The sequence below is a fragment of the Vanellus vanellus genome (genome assembly GCF_965231255.1).
Source record: "Vanellus vanellus genome assembly, chromosome: 30".
NCBI lineage: Eukaryota > Metazoa > Chordata > Aves > Charadriiformes > Charadriidae > Vanellus > Vanellus vanellus.
Window position 1 is genome coordinate 97113 of NC_138935.1, and position 15311 is coordinate 112423.

Genomic DNA, 15311 nt, shown 5'->3' on the forward strand with positions numbered 1-15311 from the left:
CAAGGGGCACTTTCCGTGGAGGGAAAGACAGTGACAAATTAGGGGTGAGTTCTCTGAGCAAAATCAAAGGAACTACTCACGGATGCTCTCCCTGCTACACTCAACTCCCTTTTCCTTTCCCAGGAGACCTTCTTCAGCTCCATCGCTGGAGCTCTGGTTGGTGCTGGCTGCGTGTGCCCTGAGGAGCAGAGCATCTGCTGGTTTGCTGCCCAGGAGTCAACCCTGCTCTGCAGCCATGGGTTCATGGGAACGGTAGGGGCAGGAGCCAGATCTTTGATGGGGGTTTTAGATCGCATGGCCTACTCTCAAAAGCTACCAGACACGGCCAAGAGCAGAGGGATCCACTGCAGACCACTAAACCTCTCACCTCTTCTCAAGGTCTCTTTCAGAAAAAACAAAGTTTCTATGGGGCAGATTTGCATCGTGGAGGTCTGCTGGGCAGCTGCTCTCAGCCTGTGTGCTCTTCAGGGGAGATGCTGGAGAGCTGCCCCATGGCTCTGCTGGAGCTCTGGCTGCAGAGGAGCTGGTTCATGCTTTGGACCCCACAGCCCTGAGGGCAGAGGCTTGGCTGGGTGGGAGAGAGGCAAGGGGGCTTGCTCAGAGCAAGGGGGTCTGCATTGGAGGGAACAGCATGGGGTTTTCTGAATTCTCCCTCCCACGGTGTTCAGGGACCCTGCTGGCAAGGACAGCCATGGGATGGCCCTGGCTTTTGGAGATTCCTCCAGCACCCACACCTCCATTGCTCTGCATCCAAAGACTTACCACGTAGAAGGCTGTGAAGATCTCCCCCCCAGTGAGCTCTCTGCACCCTCCCACCCCACACTGCCTTAAACATTTACCTGCATCCCTACAAAGAGGAAGGCAGGCAGAAAAGCCAGGAGGCCTGCATGGATGAACAAGGAGCTCCTGGACATGACCAAAAGCAAAAGGGAGGCCTATAGGGAGTGGGAACAGGGGCGGGTAGCCTGGGAGGTATCCAGAGGACTGGTTTGAGCAGGCAGGGATCGGGTCAGACAAGCTAAAGCCCAGACAGAACTAAATCTGGCCTGGGACATTAAGACAAACAAAAAATCCTTCTTTAAGTATGTCAGTGAGAAAAGAAAGAGTAGGGAAAGTGTGGGCCCTCTCCGGAAGGAAACGCAAGAACTGGTTACCCGGGACAGAGACAGAGCTGAGGAACTCAATGACTTTTTTGCCTCAGTCTTCACTGGCAAGGACTGCAGCCGCAGTGCCCGTGACGCAGAATGCAAAGACGAGGATTGGGAAAATGGAGAACCACCCACTGTAGGTGAAGATCCAGTGCGAGACCACCTGAGGAATCTGAAGGTGCACAAGTCCGTGGGACGTGATGAGACACATGCACGGGTCCTGAGGGAACTGGCAGATCAAGGCGCTAAGCCACCAGCCATCATATTTGAGAAGTCGTGGCAGTCTGGCGAGGTTCCTACTGACTGGAAAAGGGGAAATGTAACCCCTATTTTCACAAAGGGAAATAAGGAAGACCCAGGGAACTACAGGCCAGTCTGTCTCACCTCTGTGTCTGGCAAGATCATGGAGCAGATCCTCCTGGCAACTCTGCTGAGACACATAGAAAACAAGGAGGTGATTGGTGACAGCCAGCATGGCCTCACCAAGGGCAAGTCATGCCTGACAAATTTGGTGGCCTTCTACAAAGGGCGTATAGCAGCAGTGGACAAGGGAAGATCAATTGATGTCATCTACTTGGACTTGTGCAAAGCGTTTGACACTGTCCCACTTGATATCCTGGTCTCTAAATTGAAGAGACACAGATTCAAAAAATAGACCTCTTGGTGGATAAAGAATTGGCTGGATGGTCGCACTCAAAGTGTTGCGGTCAAAGGCTCGATGTCCAAGTGGAGAGCAGTGACGAGTGGCGTTCCTCGGGGGTCAGTACTGGGACCTGTACTGTTCAACATCTTTGTCGGTGACACGGACAGTGGGGTCGAGTGCTCACTCAGCAAGTTTGCCGATGACACCGAGCTGTGTGGCGAGGTAGACACGCTGGAGGGGAGGGATGCCACCCAGAGGGACCTGGACAGGCTGCAGAGGTGGGCCCAAGCCAACCTCATGCAGTTCAACAAGGCCAAGGGGAAGGTTCTACATCTGGGTCAGGGCAATCCCAAGCACAAATTCAGGCTCAGCAGGGAATGGCTGGAGAGCAGCCCTGAGGAGAAGGACCTGGGGGTGCTGATTGACAAGAAGCTCAACATGAGCCAGCAATGTGCGATCACAGCCCAGAAGGCCACCCATATCCTGGGCTGCATCAAAAGAAGTGTGGCCAGCCAGGTCAAAGGAGGTGATCCTGCCCTTCTACTCCACTCTGGTGAGACCCCATCTGGAGCACTGCATCCCGCTCTCGAGTCCCCAACAAAAGAAGGACATGGACCTGCTGGAGTGTGTCCAGAGGAGAGCCACGAGGATGATCCGAGGGCTGGAGCACCTCTCCTGTGAGGAGAGGCTGAAAGAATGGGACTGTTCAGCCTGGAGAAGAGCAGGCTCTGGGGAGATCTTATTGTGGCCTTCCAGTCCCTAAAGGGGGCCTACAGGAGAGCTGGGGAAGGACTTTTTACTGGGGTATGTAGCGATAGGACGAGGGGAATGACTTTAAACCGGAGGATTGAAGAGTAGGAAGAAGTTTTTCACTTTGAGGGTGGTGAGGCACTGGCCCAGGTTGCCCAGAGAGGTTGTTGAGGCCCCATCCCTGGAGGTGTTCAAGGCCAGGCTGGACGTAGCCTTGGGCAACCTGGTCTAGAGGGAGGTGTCCCTGCCTATGGCAGGGGGATTGGAACTCAATGATCTTCAAGGTCCTTTCCAACCTAAACCTTTCTATGATACCTGAAGGCAGCTGGAAGCAGCGATAGTTGGAGAAGGTGGATCGATCCCATTTTCATTTCATTGCTATCACGCAATGGCCACACCCGCCAGGGCTTCCCCCACATCATGCCTGTCTAGAGGTTGGCCAAATTTCATGGGGTACAATGGCATAACACCGTTGCCCTCTGACTGACAGATGCCATTGGCTACCCAGAGACCCCAGGGCACAGCGCTCTCACTGGAGGCCTTCCACATGCGGGACAGAGGGTGCTCACCCTGCACGGCCAAAGCTGGGCAGCTGCTGTGCCGGCCCTTCAGTTTGGATGTGGTCCTTGCCAGGGATGGGATTCATCCTGCCTGATTTCAAGGCTTGGACTAAGTCTCCCAAACGGAATGATTTACATTTATGCCTCGTTTATCAAAGCCCCCACATGTGGGTCACTGCCTCGAGACACTGTCCTTTGCAGAAGGGAACAATCGCCCCCACTGGCTGTCTTCCGACTCAGACAGCCCAGGATGCTCTCTGTCTTCTTTGTCAATGTCTCTTAGCTTGTCCAATGAAACCTAAGGACAACCAGGGACCTTTCTGCAGAACTGCAACCTGGCCAGGCAGTCCCTAACCGCTGTCAGGGCACGGGAGGGCACGCTTGTGTGTGGGGAACTGGTCAGTGGGCACGTGGAGGGGAGAGCGCGGGGCAAAAGGGATTGGGGTGAGTGAGGGGCTCAGAGCCAGTGTCTGGAGTGGGACCACGGGTGAGAGCCCGAGTCCCTGCTGCTGGCCGGAGGGGTAAATATCTGTGTCTTCCTCAGTCCCGGTGGGCACTCACCAGCAAACTTTGAGCTGGACCAGTCAGCCAGGAGGGGGTCCTGGGGTCCAGGCTGGGGTATGAGGGATTGATGAGGGTCCCCAGGGGACCTGAGGGGACCCCCAAGCGTGGGGTGCCTGTGGGATGAGCATGTCAGTGCTGGGTGTTTGCAGCGAGCACTGAGATGGCCCAGGAGATGCGTGGGGTGGGTCAGAGGGATGGGATCAGGGCCTGGGAGGGGAGAGCAGGTGTGGGCACTGAGGCAAAAGAAGGGTTAAGTGTGGTAGAACGAATAGGGAGGAATAAGCAGCTGCAGCACTGTTTTGGCAGATGATGAAGTTGTGTGAAGCTACTCCCTAGATAAGGAGGTGCTGCTCACGGGGAAGAGAGATTCCCTTTTCGGGGGGAACGTGATCTTTTAGAGCACGCGGTGGTGTAAACAAGTAAAGTAGAAAATTACTGGCCTTGGTAGAAAAGTATATAAAGAGCACGCTTGCTTAATAAAGCTGATTTCAATCCTGGATATCGGAGTCCGTGTCTTTCAATCTACCAAAAATGACGCCTGAACAGGGACTTGAAGTTTCACTTCACCCAGGGCTATAATACCAGCATCCCGCAGACCGGTGGCAGAGCCCGGCTGAACTTGGATTGCTGAAAGGAAGTGGCTGAACTTGCATCGCTGAAAGGAAGCGGCATTGTGCATGATTAATTACCTACCGCTTGACAGAGGTAAGCAGCCGGGGACTATGGGGAATGGTATTTCCCAGGAGCAGAGAACCACAGTGAATATAATGCAGAAAATATTGAAACAACACGGCAAAACCCTACCCTCTAAGATCTCAAAGTGCTGTTAATGTCGGCTCGGTCAAACTGCCCGGGGATCGATTCCAGTTCTATCTACAATCCCAAAAACTGGGACCAGATAGGGGTCAAACTGTGGGACTCGGCAATCCGGTCTGACAAAACAGCAGCAGGGTGGCTCTCTGCATGGTGGACGTTGTTTGAGACCTTGAAACAGCATACTCAAAAGCCCGGAGAACAGTCTAAGACCACCTCAGCTCCATTGGATTTGGTGTCAGCCGACATGGTGGTGGGGGCTGTGGGAGATCAGGAATCGCCTGCAGACGACCCTTTCGATCCCGGGCCAATCGATCCTGAGCAGGAGCCAGATTTGTTTCCCCCCGATCCCCATGATAGATGGGACTCAGTCCGTGATGTAAAAAGGGGAGTCGCTTCGCCAACCAGTGTCACTCCAGGTTTGACAAGGTCAGCAGACAGCTTCAGCCATCAGGTCGAGGAAACAACTGGGTCAGCACGCATCGGGTCAGGGAAACAGCCAGGGCAGCGCGCAGAGGGGCACATGATGACACAAGCCACCCTCCCCTGCCCCTGTCAGCCCCAGCCTGTATGCCCGAACCAGCGGAAGCGCCAGAAAGGACATGGCCTCCGCAGTCACAGTAACGCTTTTTGATACAACCGCTACCCTGATCCCTACGGGGGTTAAGGGACCGTTGGGCAATGGACTGAGCACCCTCCTTCTCAGTCGCTCCTCGGCGATGTGCCAGGGACTGTTTGCATTGCCTGGTGTTATCCATGTGGACTTTACCGGGGAGATTCAAATTGCGGTATGGACTCCTGCTCCTCCGTGTCAGATTCCTGAAGGCTCACGTATTGCACAGTTGGTGCCGTTTCAGAGCCAGGTGCCGTGATGCCTGGAAGATGCTCACAGAGATGGTTTCAGTTCCACGGGTCCCGTGCAGATCATGTGGGCCCAGAAGGTCTCCACACGACGCCCCTCCTACCGTTGTAGCCTCCGGCACTCCACCCGTCAAAATGAGATAACTCTGGAAGGAATTATTGATACGGGTGCGGATGTTACCAGCACCTCTACAACAGCTTGGCCTCCCTCGTGGCCACCCCCCAGGGCGGCTGCCTCCATTTCTGGTATCAGGGGGGGCAGCTCTCCCATTGCAGAGTCAGCAAAACATTCTGAGTACAGGCCCGGAGAGGTGAGTGGCAACTGTAAAGCCATTCATCCTCGCTAGCTGAGTCACTCTATGGGGCAGAGATTGCTTGTCACAATGGGGCCTCCACCTCCGGTCGGATTTTACATCATTTGGTGATCGGACGCTGAGGCTCCCTGGCAGCAGGATGTCCAAGTGCTCCACAGCTCCCCTCAAATAGTCAAATTGCTGGCAGTAGTTTGTGCCTTTTGCCAATGGTCAACACATCTCAGCATTGTCACCGACTCAGCCTATGTTGCTGGCCTGGCCAGCAGAATGGAATCTGCCTTTTTAAAGGAGGTCGCCAATCCTCACTTTTTTTCTCTTATGAGGCAATTGTTGCTTTTATTGAATTGGTGGTCGGGCAAATATTTTATCATGCATGTGCGGTCCCCGAATAAACTTCCAGGCCCCATGGTCGGAGGCAATGCACAGGCGGATCTGGTGGCGGGCCCGGTTGTGGTCCCACACACATTTGAGCAAGCTTGTTTGTCACATGAAGTTTTTCATCAAAATGCTCAGGCATTAGCTTGTCCGTTTTCTATATCCAAGGAACAGGCTCAAGCCATTGCTGCCTCCTGTCCAGACTGCCAGCAAGTGACGCCGGTGTCCCCATTGGCATTAATCCCTGAGGTCTGTCGGCTCCACAACTTTGGCAGACAGACACTGCCTGTGTTCCAGATCTCAGCAGGTTGAAATACGTGCACGTGTCGGTTGACACATTTTCGACATGTATTTTTGCCTCCTGTCATACAGCTGAGCGAGCTAGAGATGTAGTTCGGCATCTAAAGGCCGCCTTTGTGGCATTGGTGTCCCGCGACATGTTCAGACTGATAACGGTCCTGCCTATACGGCCCGTCAGACGGCACGCTTTTTCCAGGTGTGTGTGGTTTCCCACGTTACAGGTATCTCCCATTCTCCTACTGGCCAAGCCATCATGGAACGGGCCCATGGCATGCTCAAAGCCATGTTGCAAAAACAAAAAGGGGGGTGGCCCTAGGCACACCGCCAGAACGTTTAGCAGAAGCATTATATGTGTTGAATGTTTTAAATCGATGGACGGATGGTGAGCCGGCCATGATAAAACACTTTACCTCTCTCTCGGAGGGACTGCAAGCACTCTCTCCATGGGAGAAAGCACAGGTGATGATCAAAAATATGATGAATAACCAATGGGAAGGTCCGTACCCACAGATAACTTGGGGTCGAGGATATGCTTGTGTCTCCACAGATACTGCACCAAGATGCATTTTGGCGAGATGGGTCCGACCGTCGCTGCAGTCATCCTCGTCATCATGATGACAGCAGAACCAGGAGATGTGCTGTGGATCCCACCGGCACCCAAGGAAAACATCTGCGTAACTTTGGCAAACAAGACCATCCAGGACACCCTGCGCCTTTCGCTGCCTACCCCAGGAAACCCCTTTTCCACATGTCTCGTTGGTGTCCCAGCAGACAACTGGCCAAGCCATGAACAAGCAAGGCATTTTGGAAACTCATCAGCTTTGGCTCATAACTGGGATGGGTGGGCTCCTCACTTGCCACCCCTACCCCATGAGCCACAGGAGAATGAACTCCTAGGCTCAATCAAAATGGATAGCTGTCTAATTTTTCAGTATACTGGAAACAATTTTAAGTATACGAGCACCGAATGTTAATTCTTCTCTGTCAATGTATAGAAATAACACGGCCTGGTGCAGCTAGAGCAGTAGTAAGGTCTCCCGCTCCAGCAATGTGCCTTTACAGCTCCTGCGGGGGCTCTTTATCTGTGGCGATCGAGCTTGGGGAGGTGTACCCTCACATATAAGGGGAGGGCCCTGTAGTCCGGGAAGACTTACGCAGTTGACCCCAAATACATCAACAATTCTGAATTTTACAAAACATCATCGACGCCCCAAACGATCGGCCCACGCCTTTCAGAGCGAATGCAATGATAACGTGGGGTTTTGGAGTAAAGGGGAGATAATTACGGCCTCTATGCTGCTTCGCAAGCTTTAGCCACGTTGAATAAATTTGAGTGCTGGCTTACCAAACAGAGCAATGCCACGTCGCTGTCTCTGTCTAGCTTATTAATGGATGTAGACTCGGTTGGACATGCTGCTTTGCAGAACCGTGCTTTTTACTGTGCCTTTTACAATATATGCAGAGAATGTTGAAAAACTCAATCAACACAGTGCTAATTGTTCAACAAAAGAAAAAAGGGGGAGATGTGGGGACTGAGGCAAAAGAAGGGTTAAGTGTGGTAGAACGAATAGGGAGGAATAAGCAGCTGCAGCACTGTTGTGGCAGATGATGAAGTTGTGTGAAGCTACTCCCTAGATAAGGAGAGCTGCTCACAGGGAAGAGTGATTCCCTTTACGGGGGGAACATGATCTTTTAGAGTATGCGATGGTGTAAACAAGCAAAGTAGAAAATTACTGGTCTTGGTAGAAAAGTATAAAAAGAGCACGCTTGCTTAATAAAGCTGATTTCAATCCTGCATATCGGAGTTCGTGTCTTTCACTCCGCCACAAGCCGGGGGGAAAAGTGATGTGGGGTGCGCAGACATTAGGGGAATGGTTCACGCCCCGGTGTGGGATAACATGCGGTTGGGAGGTGGTGAGGGTTTGCTTTTGGGTCGCTTGTTTTTTGTTCTTGGTCCTTCAGTTATTAAACTGTCTTTACATTGTGTGCTCCGAGTTTCTGTGCTGAGCTTGTGGGCCCTGTCAAACCATGGGCGGTCTCTCTGGGTGGGGTTTTCCTCCTGCCTACCAGTGCCTGACTTTCACTTTCGCTCTATGACTCACTCTGATTTCCCGGAATAGCATAGGAGGGGCCGCTGGCCACGGGCAGAGGATAAAAGTCAGGGCAGGACCCAGGCTGCAGCAAAGCTCTTGCAGCCTTGGACAGGGGACGAAGGCAGCGGTGAGTCCCTTCCCCTCACGCCTCCCCCCAGCCCGGGCAAGCAGCCCTGCACACTGGGGCTGCGGAATGCCTCCTTCTGACCCCGGGAAGCCACGGGGTCCCCAGCAAGTGACAGGGACCCAAGCGGGTGGGAGGAGGAGGTGGCCCAAACGTCTCCGTAGGCTCTGGCACTGAGCAAGAGGAATGGGTGGCTGGGAGCGGGTGTTCACCCCCCTGTGGCTTTGCACGCGCGTTAGGACTGGCCGAAGCTGGGGCGCTATACCCGAACCTTTCCTCTCCTCCCTACTATGCGGGGAGTGCCCTTGACATGAGGGGCAGCCTCTTGTCCCCCCCTGGGGATCACCTTGCTGTGCCTGGAAGAGGGCAGTGCTTGTGAGGTCCTCAGAGAGGATTCAAAGCCCAGCAGTGGGCAGTGTGTGTGGAGCTGGCCATTGCCACAGTGAGTCGCGGGGGGTCGGGAGGTTGCCGTGGGGCAGCTTCTGGGTCTGGGCATGGGCTGAGCCCTTGTGCTGCCTCCACGTCTGTGCGTGGGGTTTGCTGGAGCCCGGGAGGGGCTGGTGATAGCTGGGGCTTGTCGTGGTTTAACCCCAGCCGGCAACTAAGCCCCACACAGCCGGGAGACGTTCAAAACCTGCCTGGACGCTGTCCTGTGCAACCTGTTGTAGGTGACCCTGCTCTGGCAGGGGGGTAGGACTAGATAATCTCCAGAGGTCCCTTCCAACCCTGACTATTCTGTGATTCTGTGATTCTGTGATTCTGTGCTGGTTTTGGCTGGGATAGAGTTAATTTTCTTGCTCGCAGATCCTGAGTTTCATTTTCCTCCACAGACTCCCTGATTTCCCGGAATAGCAGGAGAGGGGCCGCTGGCCAAGTGCAGAGGATAAAAGTCAGAGCAGGACCCAGGCTGCAGCAAAGCTCTTGCAGCTCCGGACAGGGGACGAAGACAGCGGTGAGTCCCTTCCCCTCACGCCTCCCCCCAGCCCGGGCAAGCAGCCCTGCACACTGGGGCTGCGGAATGCCTCCTTCTGACCCGGGAAGCCACAGGTGCGGGGGCTTGTCATGGTGGTTGCGTTTTGAGGTAAAACAGGACCAATTCTGTTCAATAAGTTCACTTTTTAGCTAAGCCTCTTCTTACTACTGAAAATTAACTGCACATTGTGCAGGAACTCATGTCCCGGTGAGAGGCACAGCGGGGGGTGAGAGGGGATTTGAGGGGGTCAGGCATGAGAAATTTATGGAGACATTGCTAGGCAGCTCCCAGAAGCTTGAATTTCACCCCCTAACCTATGCTTCCCTTGGTGCTGCTGTGACTCTGCAGCCATTCCTCTGCCCTAGAGCCCTGCCTGAGGCCATTGCTCTGTCCCACACCCATTTCTGCACAATTCGGCACTCAGCAAACTTCCACGGGGGGTTCAGGACACAATGCAGAGCACTGCCACGGTCCCAGTGGGCTTTGCGGAATTGAGCCATTCCTGTTGTGTGGCCAACGGGAAGGGGCTGTGCACCTCTTCCAAGTGTCGTCGTTGTCTTGGCAGCATCGCTTGCGATGGGCCAAAAGAGGAGGTGGGGTGGAAGGAATTTGATGCAAAGCATGATTGGCTTGGAGAAATGAAGCAGGGTGATAAGGACTGTCCCTGTTTGGACTGTGGGGTGCCCCCACCTTGTTAAGCATGCCGTCTCGCCGTCTCCTCCGCAGGCTGCGTTTGCGTCAGCAATGGCATCTGAAGTGCACATGCCGGAGCCTGTCTGCCTCATAGAGAACAGCCAGACGAAGAGGCTGGTGGTGCATCAGGAGGCCCTGCAGGTGCTGTTGGAGATCACCCAGCCTGTGGTGGTGGTGGGCATCACAGGGCTGTACCGCACTGGCAAGTCCTACCTCATGAACAGGCTGGCTGGTCAGAGGAAAGGTGAGGGAGGTCCCGGCCCCGGCTGGCCAAGGTACCTGGGTTTCCCCCTCTCTATGTAGCACTCTGGAGAGCTGTGCGTCCTCCCCACAGGTTTCTCGCTGGGCTGCGGCCTGCAGTCCCACACCAAAGGGGTCTGGATGTGGTGTGTACCTCACCCCTGCCAGCCTGGACACACTCTGGTGCTGCTGGACACTGAAGGGCTGGGCGACGTGGAGAAGGTGTGGCAGAGGCGGAAGCTGCCTTTGTGCATTCCCAGCACTTGGGGAAGCTCTTGAGGGCCCAGCCACGGGGACCAGAGTACAGGTGTTCCCACCACCGGTGGAGGCCTTCAGCCTGTGTGCTGGGAAGAGCCGGCGGCCACGGGGAAGGCGGTTGGGGTAGACGAGGTGCCAAATTCCTCTGCTTCTCTGGCAAAGAGCAGCAGAACGGGAACGAGGAGCTCAGGGAGCACTTGGATAGAGGTGTGGTGGCACCCTGAGAGTAAAGAGTTGAGGATAACGCGGCTGCAGAAAGACATGGGGGTGGCATGGGGGTGGATGTCTCCAAACACTGGGCTTGCCATGGCATGTTGGTTAGGGGTGCTCAGGGTCTGGGGCTCTAGGGTTCTGCTCAGACTTTGGGAGTGTTGTTAACAAGAGGCATGGGTTGTTGTTCCAGGGCGACACCAAGAACGACACCTGGATCTTTGTGCTCACCGTACTGCTCTCCAGCACCCTGATCTACAACAGCAGAGGCACCATTGACCAGCAGGCCATGGAGCAACTTTAGTATCCTTGGTGGGACAGCAGCACCAGGGATGCCCTCCTCTGCCTGTATGGTGGGCAAGGGCTTGACAAATGCTACTTCCTCCAACAGTGGCAGAACCTTCTGGTGGTGCCCAGTGATGTGCTTTGAGTCCTCAGGAGTGCCATGTGGTGGAGCTGAGGGCTGAGGCTTGTTCTCCCTTCTCCTTCCGGTGGTTCCCTGCAGTTGTCTGTCCCCGCAGAGTCTCCCCTCTTGCCCATGAAGTGCTGGGGGCTTGCAGGATGGCGATGCCCCTGCCTTCAGAGCAGAGCTCCCTCTTTCCTTAGCCAGCTCCCTAGCTATGTGATGAAGCTGTCCGAGCATGTCAAGTTGAAAGCAGCACCCGAGCAGAGTAACGATAAACGGAAGGATTCTGAAAAGTTTGTCTCCTTCTTCCCAACGTTTGTCTGGACTGTCCGGGATTTCACGCTGCAGATGGAGGTGGATGGGAAGGAAATCTCTGACGATGACTACTTGGAGATGGCACTGAATTTGAAGGCTGGTAAGGGAATGGTGCTGTGCTGCTGGAGACGTCCAGCCCCAGACTCAGCGGCATTTCAGGGTAAGTCAAGAGCAGCCCAAGCCCGGTGAACTTGCTCCGTGTCCCCTTACCCCACAGGTAACAGCCCAGAGATCCAGCGCTACAATGAGCCCCGGGAATGCATCTGCCAGCTCTTTCCAAATCGCAAGTGCTTTGTTTTTGAGCAGCCAGCCCACAAGAGGGACCTGGTCCGCTTGGAGGAGCTTCAGGATCATGAGATCAATCCTGAATTCCAGCAGCAGGCGGAGAAATTCTGCAGGCACATCTGGGAGAAGTCTTCACCTAAGACCATCCCCGGTGGCGGCATCATAACAGGGACGTGTGAGTACGGCTGTCCAGAGGGTTGGATGGCCAGCAGCTCTTGGCACTGTGTCTGGGGAGGGGTCAAATACAGGGTCAAATGATGCCGGTGGGGAAAGGGAGAGGTTTTCTGCTGGCTGCTGTGCCTGCCTCTGGATTTGGAGGTTCTGGGTGTTGGAGGCGGGTGGGAAAGAGTTTGGAAGAGAAGTTGAGGCAGGCTCTGGCAGGGAGGCAGCAGGGATATGGCAGGAGCCGGGGCCGAAGGGGAGCCTGGGTTGTGTTGGGGCTGCCGATCTCTCATCCTCGGTCGTCCTTGGCAGTGCTGGGGAAACTGGCAGAGGCCTACGTGGAGGCCATCCAGAGCGGGGCAGTGCCATGCCTGGAGAGTGCGGTGCTCGCCCTGGCCAAGATTGCAAATGCAGCGGCACTGGAAGAGGCTGTGAAGTTGTACCACGATCTGATGGATGAGCGGGTGCAGCTGCCGACGGAGACCGTTGAGGAGCTCCTGGATCTGCACAGCCAGTGCGAGCGGGAGGCACTGGAGCTGTTCCAGAAACAGGCATTCGGGGATGACATCTGCCATTTCCAGGCAGATCTTACAGTAGGTGCTCCCCAGCCCAACCATGATTTCCCCAGGGACATATTTGCCCTATCCTGCTGACTAATTCTTGTGCCTGGCATGCCCTCTTCTCCCGTGCAACTCGGTGCAGAGATGTCTGTGGGTACACAGTGCCCTCCCCATCTCTCACCTGCCAGTGATCACTCCACAGATGGAGATTCCAATTTCCGTGGAAACAGGGCTTGATTTTTCCTAGGATATGAGTGGCGGCCGCAGCTCAGCCTGGGCTGATGCCTTTGCTCTGCATCTTTCTGGACAGCGCCAGGTGGAGGCCATCAAGGCGACGTTCTGCAAGGCCAACGAGGAGGTGTCCCGTCGCAATTGCGAGGCTGCTCTCTGGAACCTCTACCAAGACATAGACAAAAACATCAGTGCTGGTGCCTACAGTGTGTCAGGGGGTTATGAGCTGTTCAAAGCAGACCAGCAGGCACTGTTGGAGAAATATTGGGAGCTGCCTGGCAAGGGGGTGAAGGTAGGCACAAGAGCAGCTCCCCTTCAAGGGGAGAGGCTCCACGTCCCATCCCCTTCCCCCAGGAAACCATTTCCCCCCTGCTGCTCTTTCTCCCTGCGATTCCTCTTCTATCTGTGCTCCTGCAGGCTGATGCTGTCCTGCTGGAGTTCCTCCCGCGCCTAGAGGCTCTGGAAAAAATCATCGTCAACACCCAGCTGTCCCTGGCAGAGAAGGACAAGGAGCTGAAAAGTAACTTCTGGGGGGCAGAAATGTCACTGCCTGTCGAGGGCCAAGCTTGGTGGGGGGGACAAGAGTAGTCCTTGGGAGCTTGGGGGCTCAGCTCCCGCCTTTGCAACACCTCTGTTCCTCTGTCCCCAGGTGTGCAGGAGCTGTATGAGAGAACTCAGAAGGAGTGGGAGGACCGGTGGAAGGTGATGAATAGAGAGAGTATATTGTCAAATGCCACGCTTATGGTGTATTCCCTTATGAAAGCATTGAAATATTTACCAAGACTGTAGTCACAATGTAAGAGAGGTGTGTATTGTGCCCATGTAACAGTCTGTTAAAGTTTGAAAGCCTTTCCTGCAAGACGCTTGCCGTAGAGTAGGGAAGTGACATCCACGTTCGCTTGTACTGCACTGTAGATAGTGCTTTCATGCGTGTCTCCTCCAGGAGAAGCTGTTGTCCTCTTCCCTCCCAGAGCACCTGCTCTCTCCCTCCATCTGAAGGCATGGGGAACGTTGTGAGGTTGTGAGTAGAGCAGGAATCCCCGTGGTGGGCGCTTCCTGGTTTGCTTGGCATCGGTCCTGGGCAGAGGGACCCAGAAGGAGTGAGCCCGTGACCCAGGGAGCAGTGGGTGAAAGCCATCCTCTGCTCCGTAGCTCTTCCCACCCTGGTCCTTCGTGAGGCTCTTCTCCCTCTGAAGCGATGAGGAAGTTGTCCCCAGAGGGCTGTCGTACTCTCTGCTCGCTCACCACATCTGCAAGCTGCTGCCTCTTGTCTCTCTTGACCCAAGAGATCCCCAAGTGCCCCTTCCCGAGGGTGTCTGGGGTGGTACAGCAGGAGGTGGCTGCTGTACAGAGGGTTCATGGGAGGTGTCCCCCCTATTGTACTGGGGTTGGCTGGGAGAGAGTTAATGTTCTCCTTAGATGCCGGGGTGGTTGTGTGTTTTGGATTTGTTGGTGTCACCCCCCTGTTTTAGCTGTCACCGAAGCGTGTCTGCACCTTTTCTGTTTCTCAAACACCAGGGAGTAGGCGGGGGGTGGGCAAGGAGTTGGGAGGGGACACGGCGGGGACAGCTGACCCCAACTGACCAAAGCGATATCCCGGACCATATGAGCCTGTGCCCCAGCAATGGAAACCGGGGGAAAGCGGGAGGGAGGGGGGATGTTTGGAGTTACGGCGTTTGTCTTCAAAGCCACCGCTACGCACGATGGAGCCCTGCTGTCCTGCAGGTGGCTGACTGCCTGCCGATGGGAAGTGGAGAATGAATCCCTTCTTTTGCTTTGTTTGCACAGGCACCTTTGGCTTTATCTATTAAACTGTCTTTATCGTGAGCTATGAGTTGTCTCACTTTCACCCTTCCCATTCTCTCCTCCATCCCCCAAGTGGTGTGGGGCTTAGCTGCCTTCCGGGGTCAACCCACGACACCCATGGGCAAAGGGGTGTCCCTCTTCCCTGCAGGGAATGAAATGTTCACCTGCAGCATGAGAAGAAGCAGGGACACTAACCGTTGCAGTAAGGTGAAGGAGTAGAGGGTTTTGAGTTCTTTCTGGACAGAGGGGCTGCTCCAAAGGCAGTCACCCCCGCCATGCCAGAGGCACTAGCCCCTGGAAAGACTTTCCTGCGCTGTGGGCACTCCATCCCTGCAGGGGAGGTCTGCCCGTGAGAGAGGAAGGTCTGCAGAGCACAGCCCCTGCTCACCCAGCAAGGTCCTGGGGAAGCTCCCGAGGACAAAGCCCAGGCTCTGCTCCTCCACAGGCTCCTGTGCCGGTGCTCTTTGCCCTCCTGAGCCCCCACACCGTGAGACCCTCCCTTGCCACACTCTAGTCCTGGGAGCCGCCCCACCACATAGAACCATAGGATTGCTGAGGTTGGAAGGGACCTTGAAGAGCATCAAGTCCAACCACTAAGCTACCCTGGCAAAACCGCTTCTAAACCAT

General features: G+C 55.0%; 1 protein-coding gene across 1 annotated transcript; it reads left to right on the forward strand.

Moving 5' to 3' along the window:
• The first annotated feature begins 11898 nt into the window (after nt 1-11898).
• LOC309682490 (guanylate-binding protein 1-like) lies at nt 11899-14705 on the forward strand. The gene is made up of 3 exons (XM_082496577.1): nt 11899-13170; nt 13296-13398; nt 13528-14705. Exons 1-3 carry the CDS (start codon nt 12898-12900, stop codon nt 13665-13667), a joined length of 516 nt encoding a protein of 171 aa, XP_082352703.1. The 5' UTR covers nt 11899-12897; the 3' UTR covers nt 13668-14705.
• Nucleotides 14706-15311: the final 606 nt, after the last annotated feature.

Excerpts from the sequence above, each read along its gene's own strand:
- LOC309682490 (XM_082496577.1), top strand. The coding sequence starts at position 12,898 with ATGAGTGGCGGCCGCAGCTCAGCCTGGGCTGATGCCTTTGCTCTGCAT. Across the intron at positions 13,171-13,295 it reads TGCCTGGCAAGGGGGTGAAG|GCTGATGCTGTCCTGCTGGA; the intron begins GTAGGCACAAGA and ends GTGCTCCTGCAG. Across the intron at positions 13,399-13,527 it reads GAAGGACAAGGAGCTGAAAA|GTGTGCAGGAGCTGTATGAG; the intron begins GTAACTTCTGGG and ends CTCTGTCCCCAG.